Source organism: Ambystoma mexicanum, chromosome 4q (genome assembly GCF_040938575.1).
Source record: "Ambystoma mexicanum isolate Mex_15411 chromosome 4q, UKY_AmexF1_1, whole genome shotgun sequence".
Taxonomy (NCBI): Eukaryota; Metazoa; Chordata; class Amphibia; order Caudata; family Ambystomatidae; genus Ambystoma; species Ambystoma mexicanum.
The window spans coordinates 643,256,058-643,271,575 of NC_090928.1; the positions used below are offsets into that span (position 1 = coordinate 643,256,058).

Below are 15,518 nucleotides of genomic sequence, written 5' to 3' on the forward strand. Positions count from 1 at the left end.
TGGTGCAATAGTCCAATGGTGTCACTGACCAGGACTAAAGCTAGTAACCCTTAGCCTTAAAATGTTGCTAGCTTTCTATTCAAAGACTAGGGAGCATTTATCTCCCCGAGTCCTGCTTCACTTGGCAATAAAGGGTGCATCCTTTCAAGGATAGCAGAATTTCTTGGATGTTGCCATGGGATGAGCACAAGTAAGATTCTACAAAATCAGCCACAAAACCATAAACCTTTATGGCGTTAGATCTGTGCATAACAATATTGTAAAGAAACAAAGCAGCTTAGCAATATATCTAAATTATACATTAAATTGCAAAATCGATGTAAATTACTTTCAGTAAGATGGGACGAAGGTAAATGACTGATAAATGGGACCAACAAAATGCCCAACATAACACGGTTAACTTAAGGCGTGAAACTGTTTTATTTTCAATTCCGAGCATGTCTCTAAATTCCTGTGACCGTGACATTACTGGTATATGGGCTGCAGGCCATTTTTTTTTTAAAGTGCCTGGTAATAGGCAATGAATTTTTATAACCCAAATGAAAAATATGACTGGGAATTTGAGCGGGAAAAAAATCCTTCATTAACTGTAATTTGCAGTGCCATTCTGATTTCCCTCCAAAGCAGTCAGAACGTGTTGCATTCCAAACTGCAGCAGAGACTTTTACCAAAATGATAATCAAATGTGCTATTTATCCAAGAATTGCAAATTACCTAAAACAAACACACACTAACACTGCGATCAGCATGTGGACTCAGCTGATATAAAATCACAGCTAAAAGCGTATTATGCACCCACCGAGGCAAAGAGCGCGTACACCTAACACAAACACATCATTATATCATTATAAATTTATCATTCTTTCAGATTTTTTTTTTTTTTAAAACCTGTAGTTCTTAAAATGAATATGTAATTGTGGCGTATCTTCAACGCGACACTCTCACATTTTAGCAATGTATCCATGGAACCTCCTTCTCCCCCTTCAAGTTATTTTAAAGCGTGGTGGACTGTACATGGTTTTACAATATACAGCCTTTGGCGCCAAATGCCTCACCCCATCAGATCCCCCACACTAAACCGAATGGCTAGAAGAGGGAAGGAAAGATCGCTCTCCTCTTTTTTCCAGCAGTGGCATATCAATGAGGCCCAGATATGTATTCAAGCTCTGCATGGATGAGCGCAGTGTTCAATAGTGCTGGCTCACACGGTATCAGGGCGAGTTATCACTTCCCATGAAGGCGCTCTTATCGCCGGGGCCCAGAGAGGTGGCTGCAAATCACAGCCTTTTCATTTTCAAGGCAGTTCTGCTGAACATTCAGGCTTCAAAGATTCACACTTCCAAAACTCGATGAGAGTTTGTGAACGCTCAATTTGCCAAAACTGTTTACAGTGTAATTGGGCACCGTACCTGTGTCCATGAGATAGCGCAGACGCTTCTCCACCAGTGCGGCACGGGTGTCAATTTGCTTCTGCTCGTTCTCCAGCGCTGCCAATTCTCCCACAACATACTGGCTGGTGTCTTTGAACCCTTTCTGTTTAGGAGAACAAACAGGAGGCAAAAACCGCACTTGTAACTCGTATTTTTCTTACCACAAACACTCAGCAAAGCACTTATCTAAAGAACCAAACGCAGACGTTGATACCAAAACAGAAACCTCAAAATCGGACAATGTTTGCCAAAGGACAGACATACAATTAAAATATACAATACGATATATAAACCCACACACAACATATTCAGTAGTGTATTCGAAATCTATAATTCCGGCAAAGAAGAAGAAAAAAACAATCATTTTGATTTACGTGGCGAACACAGCGAAAATAATTCAGCTCCAAGTGCCTTATTAATGTGCCATTAACATACATCTCAATGGCACCCAAATGATCACCCTTGGAAGGCTAACCGGCTGAATGGCACATGCCACAGTTAGTCCACTGGGGTAGTTTACCAAATGGTGGGGGGTTAATCACAAGTAGGATTTTTCTTCTATTATTTACAGATTTCCAACTAATCGGAAGCTTAAAAACAATTATTAACAATTCTGTAAAAAAATAAACACAATGTATTATAGTGCATTGGGGTTGTACAAGTCTCATTTCTGAGATAAGGTGACATTTATTTGGAGCTCATCTGTGTGAATTATCACGTCACCAGAACATCTAAATGGGATTATACATCAGATAAAAAGGCATTTGGCCGTTTACTTTTATGTCATCAGAATGCCAAGATGACTTACAACACCCTTACAACAGACATTTGGGGGTATTTTATGCCTTATATTACATAGTGGAGTCTGTGGCTCAGTGGACTAAGGCATTCACTACAGGGGCTATATTGTTTGATGCTATAAGTACCATGGAGTTCGGTAACAATAAATATCTGTTATATGTAAATAGCGCCAAGATACCCCTCTGGAGGTGAACGTGCGCTCTACAAACACACCTGTTCTGTTGTCTTAAACATTATAACAGTCCATGCACTGGCGTCATACTGTCAAATGACTTCCAATGCATGCCAGCTGTGGCCATCATTGTCACAGGTACTTTCAGTGCCTTGCAGGCTTTAACAAAAATAAAACAACAGTGCGTGGTCCCGAAACAAGACGGTTTATGTGTTAAACATGTATACCATGCTTCGAGCAGAATAAACCGCATCTAGGCGCAGAAGGAAATAAATAATCAAAATGGAGGAAAAAGACAAGGATCAGGCATCAATTAAACCAAAAAGTCTTCAGAGCAAATGGAATCAAAGGAACGTAACGAAATCGGCCGAGAATTCCACAGCCGAGGCCTGAGTACAGAGAAGCGTTCATCCTTGAGCGTTTTGCATTTAGAAAAAGGAATGACCAGAAACGGAATGTCTTGCGATGATAACATTCTAGTAGGCAAATAGGGAATAATTACTGATCAGTAGGATGGGGCAAGTCCATTGAAACATTTAAAAACAAGATACAGCAGGTGAAAAAGAATTCTCTGTTCCATTGGTAATCAATTAATTCAGTGCGTTTATCTGGTGACATGAACCAATTTAGGCATATTAAATTGTATTTCCACTGCTGCATTCTGTGCCACTTGAAGACGTTTTAGTTGAGAGTGGGGGATGCCAGCATATAAGGAATTTCATATTCAAGCATGCTGGTGACCAGAGCTCCAACAACACCAGCATGATCTTTTCTAGGTAAGAATGGAACAACACTGTAGAGGATTCCATTGTGAAGAAACCCGCTTTGACTACTTCACTCACTTGGGATTCCAGCCCCCAGATCTACTTGCCAGATGAGGCCAATGTGTTTTACCTTGCGAGTGTAGGAAGGGGCCAGACCAAACAATGGAGGTCTAGGGCAACAACATGAATCTTGGGTCCTAGTAACACCACTTCGGGTTTATAAGAATTTAACTGCAAAGCATTTAAAGTCATCCAGTCATAAGGATTCATCAAGACGTTACATTGTTTCCTGCCAATCATCATTCGGATCAGAAACTTTATGGCACACTTGCATATCATCATCATAAGAGGCTTAATCAAGGCCATGATTTGAGGGCAGGTTCATGAGTGGTTGAATATACATTTTAAATAATTATGGGGATTATGGAGAACCTTGCACAGCACCACAGCAAATTGTATTAACGTTAGAGGCAAAAGGGCCCAGTCTGCCCCCTTGTGCCATATCCTTCAGAAATGGTTGAAACCACAAAAGGGCTGTGGCGGATAGGCCAACCATGATGCTAAATCATGGCAATAAAATACCATGATCAACAATATAAAATGCTGCAGAAAGTTACCAAATAACCAACTGAGAAAAATGACCCTAATCAGCATTTGTCAATATAGCAGCCCAAACCTTAAACTGCCAGGCTATTATGCAAGTCTATGCAAAAAGGACGAGCATACTTGTCCTTGGCGCTTAAGGGGTTAATTAATGCAGATTCTGTTCTATGTTTTGGGTGGAAGCCTAACTGACAGGGTTAGTAGCAGGTGTATGTTTGTGCATGGTGTTGCAGTTGCACAGTAACAACCTTACCCATGAGATTAGAAACCCAAGGAAGGCCTCCAATGGGCATATAATTGTTAAAAATTATAAATATATTATCTTCGGGTCCAATGGTTTTAAACAGTGGGAAAACTATGACTTACCTATTTCAGTGCCAAAAGTATCTCTCCTGGGGTGAAAGATAGACTTCAGTAGCAAAAGGGGCTACTATGGCACTAAGCTTCTGTGCTAGCAAGGCCAGCAGAGGATCTCCTCATTTCGGCCAGACGTTAACAGGAGCATTTGTTTAAGTGGAAGTCAATCCCCACTTGATGAGATTTAATGTTCATTTGGGTGCCAAAAATCTTTTTCGCGAAGAAAGCGTTAGATTCATTAGCTTTAGATAAAGGATGCACCAGAGAGCATTCTAAGCAGCAAGGCAGAATAAAACACTGAACTGTTCTAAACTCCTGATTTCTACTGATGGCAGACTCAACCCGGCCCTGGAAGAAACCAACTTTTGCAATACAAATTCCTCCCTTATAATCTTGAGAGTGCAGCTTTACACACAGAAAGTTTATCAGGATCTCTCGACTAACAGCATATTCTTTCCTTTCAACAGTACATTTTTTGTAGAACTTTCAAAAGCAGGTGAAAACCAAGGATTGGCTGGTTTTAAATGTTTAACTGTTTTAAGCAGAACTTTGTTGTTTGAGATCAACTTTCAAGATATTTTGAAGAAAGACCAAGAAGAATGGTCGAAGAATGAAGTGATTTGTGATTGTAAATAACCTTTTTCTATTTCTGCAGAGCAGTGCGGAGGGAACGGCCATCAAGGAATTGTGTACTCTCTGGTCAGTAGACCAGTTAGGCTGCTTCTCTATTCTATGGAACTGATCGGCTAACATGGCGGGTTTGGAGATCAGTATAGGCTTAAAATGCTGATGCAGAAAAAAAAGAAATCAGCTGTCTTCCCCACAAGCATCAAAGAAAGGGGTTGAGATAATGGAATGCAGACAAAACGCAGTCCAGGGCAGCAATCGGTTGCCAGTGTGGCAGTATGCAGGCTGGAGAACTGTGATGTTGCAGACTGCTGTTATGACAAGGGGTGAGCGGCACACTTTTTCCTGCACTGCTTGAGTAGGTCTGGAGCCCACCACACAACCAGCCACACTCCCTCTGAGGACAGGCAGCTGGTACTGCCAGATCTGTCAGCTAGAACATACTTCTAAATATATTGCCATCACCGACTGGCATAACTCATTTTCAACACCCCTATCTTCCTGTTGCAGACCAAGGTTTGGGACCCAAGGTGTGAGCACAATATGTAATATCTCCTCGGACAAGTCTTCAGGCCAAGTAGACCACTATAGTGATAACAAGCGCAGAACAAATGCCAATACAAAGACGTTACAATGCAATTTTGGCACCACATTGTCACAGCTACTTTGTCATCAAGAAAACAATGGGAACTAGTTCATATATTAATTGCACTGTAATATTTGTGTGCCATAATCAAGAGTTAAGCCATTATGCACGCTATGTCTGCATATGCATCCTCTTTTAAACTAAATGCCTCTACTTCTGAAACAAACATGCTTAAGTATTATTTAAATTGCAACTTTTTCTAGTAAGAGTTGACCATCTGCGGCTGGCTCTTGCCATGAAATCGGCTCTGCTATGGGGATTTCCAAACTGAAAGCACTGAATAGACGTCTATCGCTATAGATTACATTTACAAAGTTATAGAAAAAAAGTACATATAACTCGCGCCTAGTTTTCTGCACTCATTTTAACAGTTTATGATGGTTCTAACCTCCTGAATATTTATCTAATGTAAGTGGAATTATTTTGGTTTATGAATAAATACTTGTCATTCATAAAAGTGCCCAACATTTGCTTAATTCATTAACTAGATCACCAAACACGTGTTGTCTTTGTACTGCAACTATTTTTGTACATATACTTTGTCCCAACCATAGCTTAAGCTTACAAGTGTTTTGCTCACAGCACTTACTCAGGGCCAACTATAAGGTAGCTGCTTATCTATGTACAGTAAAGACAGTTCAATAATTTGTTACATTAGTACAGCTTTGATGAGCACATTTTTGCATGTTTCTGTCCCTTCATCTGGAAGTTCTCCTGTGTTTATGTAAAAAGAAACCACATGCAAAAAAATAAAAGAACTTTAGTATAATATGTGTGCCACTATCTTGTTTAAGCCCCTGCTAATACTCGGAAAACGTAAATGGTTGGCATCTTGGGATGCTTAACTGCTAGGAAAACTTTTTCAACGTTTGATACTTTACCCGAGTCAAACCATTTGCTAATCAATTTATCTGGATTTTTGACAATATTATAAGTGTTTTATGTTGAAACCTTTTCATAGCATCTTGATGTGCTCTGATGTTCCATGCCATTGTGATGCATCTGCTTTCATAAGTATTATGATATTCACAACCATCACTGCTCTCTCGTTCATCATATAACGACATCAAGGGTTGTTTGTCTGGGATTCTTGATGGTACGAGCAGAAACTATATACTGGACTATTGGTGCTTGAAATGTTGATATTTTGTTAGGACAATGTCAAGCCAGTTTCTGTGATCACAGTTGGGTTCTAGAATCAGTGTATATGTTAACGTGACAACTACAAGTACACTAGTCAGTAATTAATCAATGGTAAAATACAATCTTAGTATATACACACACAACACAAAAACCAATATATGTGCTAATCAATAAGAAAGGACACAGCATTATTAGCAAAGTCCATTAATAGTACTTACCCACAAAGAGGGTGTATTGTGTGATTGATATATTTGGGGGTTTTACCAGCTGGCAAAGCAAAATAACATTTTCCTCATTAAGAGCATCATTGGAAAAATGTGTTTAACATTGGAATTCACTGATCAAGTTGAGAGCATACAGCATGAATGTGATGCACGCGTATTAGCAGGGGTTTAAACAAGATAGAGTGACTAATATTCTAATGCTATATTATTTTGCAGTAACCTTTGTGTATGTGAATTTCATTTATTTTCTTGCTAAGTTGTTTACTTTCTTAATGTTTGTTTAGTTTGGGGTTTATTTTTCATTCTTTTTCGTATGTTTTTACATGAACACAGAAAAGCACCCACAAAGAACACAAAAAAGTGACACGTACTAATATGGTTTATAAAATCTGTACAAATGCAAAAAGTATTGAAATGTATTAATAGTGTGTAGAAACGCAGCTGCCTAATAGATACCCCTAAACAGAGCTGGGCATGAAATGCGTGTAGGCTTAGGCGAAACATGTGTATGATTGGGACAGTATATGTATAAAAACAAATTGTAGTACAAAGAAAGCACATGTTTGGCATTATAATTAATACATTAAGCAATGACTGGAAAAATGTACACATTATTTAAGTATTTGTTCAGATAAGGCCAGCATGCTGTCCTTGTCAGTATAGGGAGAGGAAGGCTCCTACAAAGCAGTCCAGAGCCACTCCTGGCCCTGAGGGGGGAGGCAGCCATAGAGGGAGCCAACCCTTATCCTTGTGCCAGTTTATATGTTGGCAGTGCATATTTGTTTCACAACATGCCTCCACCCTAAGATGCTCGCCTGTCTCCGTCTTTTATGGGGCCTGTGAAGCAGACGCGCCACAGGACTCTGAACCCCAAACAATGCCCCATGCCCAAGACAGAGACCGAGACCCCCATGAGCGGAGGCAACCTTCCAGGGCATTGTGAATCCAGTGTTGCGGCAGGAGCGGGAGAGCCTGGGAAAGTGAGCTGTGTTGCAGGACCAACACAAGCACATGCCAATTAAGCAATGATTGGAAACATTCAGAAATTATTGAAGTATTTGTTGAGACAAGGCCAGCATTCTGGCCTTATCAAGATAAGGAGAGGGAGAATCCCACAAAGCAGTCCAGAGCCATTCCTGGCCCTGACGGGGGGGAAGACAACCGGAGGGGGAGCCAACCCATATCCGTGTGCCAGTTTATATGTTGGCATTACAGATTTATTTCACACCATGCCTCCACCTTAAGATGCTCGCCTGTCTCCATCGTTTGTGGAGTCTGTGAAGCAGACGAGTAGTAGGACTCTGAAGCCCAACCAGTGCCCCATGTCCATGACAGGGAACAAGACACCCATGAGCGGAGGCAACCCTCCAGGATGTCGTGAATCCAGTGTCCCGCGGCAGCAGCAGAAAATCCTGGGGAAGTGAGCTGCGATGCAGGACCCACAGAAGCACAAGCCAATTAGTGACTCGCTTCAGCACTCAGGCAGTGCTCCATCATAGACTTGTGTTCAACCCAAGACCATTATACTTACCGGGGAGAACAACCACCATGGAAACCTGCACATGCACACCCTGCAAGGGAAAAAGAGGAAAGCGGATTGGCTAGAGAAAGCTGGGTGGAGGGATATGAAGGAGGAAATCGGGAAAGAGAAAGAAATGATTTGTACAGATGAGGTCAGAGGAGAAGGTGGTGGTGGAGCAAGAGACCAGCAGGAGGAAGGAAGGAAGGAGAGGCAGAGTTTAGAGGGGTTCATTGGAGAAAGGCGAGGTACAGGCTTACAGAGTGCAAGAGTACTGCAGTGTGAGTATGTATGTTTGTGTGGCAGGTGAATAGAAGTTAGCTTAAGGAGTGAATGTGAATTTAATGGTACTGGGTGAAAGGAGGCTGGTTGTGTAGTTGAGCGGGAGGAGGAGAGTAGTGAAAGTAGTCTGAGGAGAGTAATAGGAGGAAGAGGAGTAGTGGGAGGAGAGTAGTAGGAGGAGTGCTAGGGTGGCAGAATGAGTAGAGCGAGAGGAGTAGTAGTGGGGACGAAAGAGTGGTGTAGTAGAGTGGGGGAGAAGGAGGAGAATTAACATCAAAGGATGGAGGCTGGAGGAAGGCAGAGTGAAACATCGGAGGGACAGAAGGTTGATGGTGAGGATTTGAGAAGAGGAGGCAGGTAGAGTAGAAGTGCAAGGTAACCATGGATGTGAATTAAACCAGGTGAATCTTACAGAGTAACAGTAAGGCACACTCCCTACTTTCCCATTAGAACACTAACATTAGACGAGAGTAGGGAAAGTTAGGAAGTCCCTGACGTAGTTGGATCGCCAGCACTTAGTGAAAAAAATATTAGTCAAAGACAGCTGTTAGATAGTTGGGTTTTAGTTTAGTAGCACTAACCTGGGATACGGAAGGTTAGGGAGGAAATCCTGCAAAAGAAAGGGATGGTCCAAGAAACACTCCCCAAAACCCTTCTCCAGCCGGTGCCTTTAATCAAACTACTGACCGGTCTTTGTCCAGAACAAGTAAACCATTACTGAGAAGAACAGTCCACATACCTGGTGCTGTCACTGTAATAATACTCTCTCTTGAAGACTCGGCAAGAACGTATGTGACATTGTTTAGAAACCTAATTAATTTGACTCGCATTGGAGAGATATTCAGTAGGACATAGCATAAAAACGGTTAAGAGGGCATGAAAAACTAGGCACAGTTCACGTGTATTCTATTTATCACAATGCAAAGAGGCCCAGACTAGTGTCTACGCCTGTACTAACCCAGTGGCCCTCATAGTACACATTCTAGGCTTTGCGCAGATGCCATATACTTCTACCTTTAAAAAGCATCTGAGATGTACAGAAACCTCTTTTAATAAGTACCTTTTCCAAAGTAGCACACACTGTTTCAGAACCCTGAATAAAATGTCGTTTCGGGGGGACAGTTTGTTTTGGAGGAAAACTATTTTGAGGTACTTTTAAAAGTGGTCAGTTTGATTGACCTGTACTACAGGTGACAACACAAGGACCTGCGATACGGAGCAATTATTTGCTATTAATACCTTGATAGAATGATTGGTGCAGCAGAGAATAATAATATACCCTTGAGTCAAACATAGCCCCAATGAAAGAATACTGCATACAATTAAGAACTACAATACCATCGGAATATGCACATCCGAAAATCTGGGTTAAGGTTTTATGACTACCCTGATAATCATCTCATACTATCCTTTGAAAATGATTTTGCTGAAAACAACAATGCTCGGTTTTTACATAGACCGTAATGTTTGGAGAATGTGTGATGTATTTTAGAAGGTACCGAACAGAGGCCCAAAGAGAAAAACCTCTCACCAGGATCCCAAATTCATACATGAAGCCAAGATCAGGTCAGGTCTCCCTTTTGATCTTAATTAACTTGAGCTATTGACATCCCTGCTCCCAGGGATCCAGGATTTCTAGGGACTAAAATTTCTACCACTCAAAAGAAATGACTAAACCTGACCCTTTTGCATAACGCGGTAAGTGCCTTCTCTATAGTAGGGAAACAATGTGCTCAGTTCACAAAACTACAAAGTCACATGCCAGCTTTGGTGGGCAAGATGCTTGGAATGAGATCCATTTTCTTAGGTGCAAAAGGATTGAGCAAGACACAAAATACAGAACTTAAACCAAGATATACTGAGCAGCACCCAGACCTTTATCAACTCATCTGGACAGGGTTCTCTGGCAGTCATCAAAAATATCCGACAAAGTGGTACTGATGTTAAGTCTCTAACTGAATGAATCCAATAACACAATCTCAGACTAAGCAGGATACAAGCAGATCTCTGCCAAGTGGCAAATTTGTTTATTTCACTGTGGAGTCAAAATGTCTACTAATACTGTACTTAAGTATAGCACCTTGTCGATAAGGAACAGGTTACTTACCTGTAACTACTGTTCTGCAGCATGGGTCTAGCATGGATTCACATGCTCATAATTTTTTCCGATCATCAGGCTGGGAATCCTCAGTAAAAGTAAAAACAGTTCCACTTTAGCTTGAAAACTGTATTTCTCCTGTAAACCAATCACTGTCCTTTGGGTCATACTGCCCCCATCCAATGACAGTCCTCGCCATAAGCTCCGCTCCTGGTGGCCATCTTCAGATTAGGTAAGCACATAAAGGGGCAGGCTGGAGGGTTCACATGTGAATCCATGCTAGACCCATGCTGGAGAACAGGTGTTCCAGGTAAGTAACTTGTTCCTTCACCAGGCCTGGATTCACATGCTCATTATTGACTACACAGCAGTACACATACACAACCACGGGAGGTGGCAAGGATCAATAGAATTATAAACACTCACCCCTGGAATAGACTCACCTCAAGTGAACAGGTTACGTAGCACCGATTGGCCGACCCGGGACTACTCCCTGAAATCCCTGTCGACGCAGTAGAACCTTGTGAAGGTGTGCATGGACTTCCACACAGCCCTGCAGATTTTGAGCAGGGGCACACCAGAGAGAAACACTGTCTTCGCTGCGGTGGTTCTGATGGAATGGGCTCTCGGCCGGTCTGGAAGGCGTATGTTAGGTAGCTGATGGGCGTGCATGATGCAGCTGGCAAGCCACCTGGAGATGAAAGCCCTTGACAAGGACTTCTCATGATTCACAGGTCTAAAATTGACGAACAATTAAGAAGTCTTCCAAACCCCCTTTGTGCGTGCCATGTAAAACTTCATGGCACGACTAACATCCAGCAAATGCAAGGCACTCTCCACTGGCGACGACGGATTCGAGAAGAAGACAGGCAACACCAAAGGCTTGCTGAGGTGGAACTACGATGGCACCTTCGAGATAAAGGTGGGGTGTGTACGCATTACCACCCTGGAAGCGTGGAAGGCCTCCTGGCCGAGGTGATCACCACGAGGAAAGCAGAAACTTTAACGGGACTTGATGCATCGGCTCACAGGGCACTTCCATGAGTTTAGTCAAGACCACATTGAGGTCCCAAGCTGGGGCAGGAGCATTCACCGGTGCAAAACCTCTGAAGAGACCCTTGAGGAACTCCTTGACCAGTCTGTGCGAACACAGGGTAGGCCTACCCGGTGTAACGAGATATGGCAGCCAGGTGCACCTTGAGAGAGGCATGAGCCAGTCCAGCCTTGGCCAAGGAAAGAAGGTATGGTAGGAGCTGCGTGGCTTTGACAATCAGAGGGGTAATCTTCTGAGCCCGGCACCACACAGAGAAACTCTTCCACTTATTGCCATAGCACGTCATTGTTGAAGAGGTCTGGCCTTGGCCAGGATGTCCTTACACTCTGCAGGTAAAGAATAATGTCCAAATTTCTAGGGCTGCAGAAGCCAAGCGTGGAGGTTCAGCGATGCTGTTTTGCGGTGCAGAATCGCCCCTCCCTTTCTGGAGAGAAGATCGGAAAGTAGTGCCAGCCTGATGGATGGAGCCGCAGACTGACTTAGCAGGGCTGGATACCAGATTTGTCGTGCTATGCCAGAGCAACGAGCATCATCTGTGCAGTGACACTGAGTGTGTTGATCACTGGTAGCACAAGTGGGAACGGAGGAAAAGCGTATCAGAAAAGTCCCTCCCACGGGAACGAGAACGCATCCCCCATGCTCCTCGGCTGCGGCAACCTGCTGGCAAACTTCTGACAGTTGGAAATTGTTGCAGTCGCGAAAAGGTCGATCTGGGTTAACCCCATTCATGGAATAGAAGAACCACTTGATCCTGGCGAAGCTCCAACTCGTGGCAAGAACGTATCTCCCTTCTCAGCGAGTCTGCAATGGTGTTCTTGGTGCCCGCCAGGTGAAAAGGGATGAGAAACATATCCTGACGAATGGCCCAGTGCCACAGATACTGGGCGTCCCAGAAGAGAGCCGGATGTAGAGCATGGTGGTGGAGTTTTCCGTGAAGACCCTCACCACCTTGCGCCTCAGCGACAGCAGGAAGGGCTTGAGGGCCCAGAACACGTCCTGAAGCTCCAGGACATTGATGTGAAGGGTCTTCTCTTCTGGCAGCCAGATGTGTGCCTTGCAACTGTCCAGTGTGAGCTCCTCACCCCTCCAGAGAAGCATCTGTGGTGACTGTCTCCTGGTAAGGAGGGATTTTGAATGGGGCCCCTTGTGTTAGATGAGAGCGCACGCCCCACCACACCATTGCTCGTCGGAACTCATTGTTGAGGTCGAGCTTGTCCATCCGGGATCCCAACATTTGCCACTGGCCACCTTGCATCCAGAAACTCCTGGAGAAGCCTCACCTGTAGCCTTGAAAGGAGCACAAGGTTGATGCAGGAGGACACCATGCCCAGCAGCGACTTGACGGCTAGCACAGTAGCCAACCGTACTGACGACAGGCGCTGCACCTTCCCTAGGATGGCTATCACCCTCTCTTCCAAGGGAGATGCCAGACAAGTTACTGTGTTAAGTCGGGCTCCCAGAAACAGAGTGTTCTGCGATGGCTCCAAGCATTACTTCGGATAGTTTATGGAGAATCCCAGATCAGTCAGCAGACGCATGGTCCTCGCCATGTGCAGGCTCGCCAGAGCTTGGGAGTGCGATCGGACAAGCCAATCGTCAAGGTAAGGGTAGACGTGAATGCCCTTTAGATGAAGATGTGCCGCCACTAGAGCCAAGCACTTTGTAAAGACTCTTGGGACCAATTTCAGGCCAAACGGGAGCACCTTGAACTGATAGTGTTGCCCCTGGACCACAAACCACAGGAACCTGCAGTGCTTCCTATGGATGGGGATGTGGAAGTAGGCATCCCGTAGATCCAGAGACGCCAGTAAGTCACCTTCCTCCAGTTGGCCGAACAACGTGTTGTAACATGACCATCTGAATTTCTGGGACTTCAAGTACTTGTTGAGGCATCTCAGGTCCAGGATCGGTCTCCAACCTCCCAACTTCATTCGGACCAGAAAGTATCTGGAGTACATTCCGGAGCCGCTGTAGGGCAGGCTATATCGCACCCTTCTTCAACATGGCGTGGAGCTCCTGCAGCATGTGCTGTTCTTGTTGAGCCACAGGGGGAATACGAGGACACCTGCGTTGGAACTCCAAGGTGTGTCCCTGTTCGAGAGCGTCCAGCACCCGTCTGTCAGTGGTGATGGTCTTCCACGCGCTGACAAACCTAACCAGCCGGCCTCCCACTGGGTTGCACGAGTGGGGGCATGACTCCACAGCCGGATCAGGCCTGTTTTGGGGTTGGAGCTCTGCCCTGCGGTCGGCACCGACACTGTCCTCCGCTGCATTATGCCTGTGAGCGACATCTGTAGGACTCTTGAGTCATGGAGCGGGAAGGCTGCCGATAAGGGGTGGTGTATCCCTTGGAGGACCTGCCAGGCTTTCCTCTCAAGGAACGAAAGGACGGCTAATCACATTGCTGCAAGGTACCCAGTGAACGTGCCGTCTCCATGTCCATCTTGATAATTTGTAGAGATTCGTCGACGGTCTTGCCAAATAGGTTCTCTCGATCAAATGGCATGCCCAACACTTTGGACTGAACATTTGGCCTGAAGTTGACTTTCAGCCATCCCTGCCGATGAAGAGACACTCTGTTGCCCATTTGAAGGAACCCAGTGTCCGTGATGTCCACACCACTGTGATGGCGTGGTACAAGGCCACTTCCCTCTCCTGGAACAGCCCCAGAGCTTCTACCATCTTGCCTTCAGGTAAGAATTCCAAAATAGGGCCCAATTTATACCATAGTTCTCGATCATAGTGGGACAAAATGGCCAGGGCATTAGCAGCCTTAATGGTGCTGGCAGCAGTATAGATGATCCTTTTCCCCATAGCGTCCAGCTTCCTCCACTCCTGGTCCGGAGGCACCATGGACGAGGACAAAAGGTTCACAGAACGTTTCCACGCCGCGGCCACAGAGTCAGGTGAAGGCTGGGACCTAAGGCACTTGGGCGCCGAGTCTGGATCTCTGTATTTCTTCTCGAGCCTGTCCCGCTTGGGTGGAGCGGTGCTCAGATCCTTTATTAGGGCCAGGCCCTCATCTCAGATATCTACCAGCAAAGGGACGGACATGATGGTCTTACGTCTGGACTCACAATGTTGGTAAAGGAATCCCTCCTTTTTCGTCTCCTCAGGCACCAGTTGGAAAGGTTCTGAGGCCCTGGACATCATCGCGTGGAACGCGCCAACCTCATCCGGCTGAGGAGCCCTGTGCAGTTCATCCGCGTCCACTGGTTCCCCGTCATTGGTTTTGTCGGTGTCCGTCGCCATGGCTGCCGTATCTGTATGGCGTGGCAGGATCCCCGGTCGGGGTCAAGTCCCAAAGAGGTGGTGTCGGTTGATGCCTTGGACTAGCAGGTTCCTTTGACCTGCGCTTGCGCCTGGAAGGGCTTCCGGGAAGCGGTCTTGGGGCACACCTAGACGGAGCAGGGCCCTGTGTGGGTGGCAGCCTCTGTTGAATTTCTGATACAAGCATGTGCAGCACTGTCAGAAGGTCCAAAAACATGTCCCTGGGCTGAGGCGTGGAAGGAATGAGAGGTGGAGGCTCTGGAGTGGTGCGCCTCTTCTGGTGAGGTGGACCGGGCTCGCCTCGTGGCGATCCACCTATAGACACAGTTCCCTAACCCCCTTCATGGTCTGAATAACAGTCTTCGAGCAGATTGTCATTACCCTCATCGGAGCTCGTATGAATCTGTACTGGTCTCACCGGGGCAGCCTGTGGTTCTGTACCCTTCTAAGGGTCTGTAGGAATTTTACCCCTTTCCCTCTCTGGAGACTTCTGGGGAGGAGCGGCTGCTGTCCCCATTCCAGGGGACT

At 45.1% G+C, this 15,518-nt stretch overlaps 1 protein-coding gene across 5 annotated transcripts in view; it reads right to left on the reverse strand.

Moving 5' to 3' along the window:
* The window catches only part of EHBP1 (EH domain binding protein 1), a 2,510,899-nt gene that overhangs the window by 414,391 nt on the left and 2,080,990 nt on the right, over positions 1–15,518 (reverse strand). For all 5 annotated transcript variants that reach the window (XM_069608212.1, XM_069608214.1, XM_069608215.1 and 2 more), the window contains one exon: positions 1,410–1,533. In XM_069608212.1, coding sequence (XP_069464313.1) covers positions 1,410–1,533 — 124 coding nt within the window. The remainder of the gene's footprint in view (positions 1–1,409; positions 1,534–15,518) is intronic.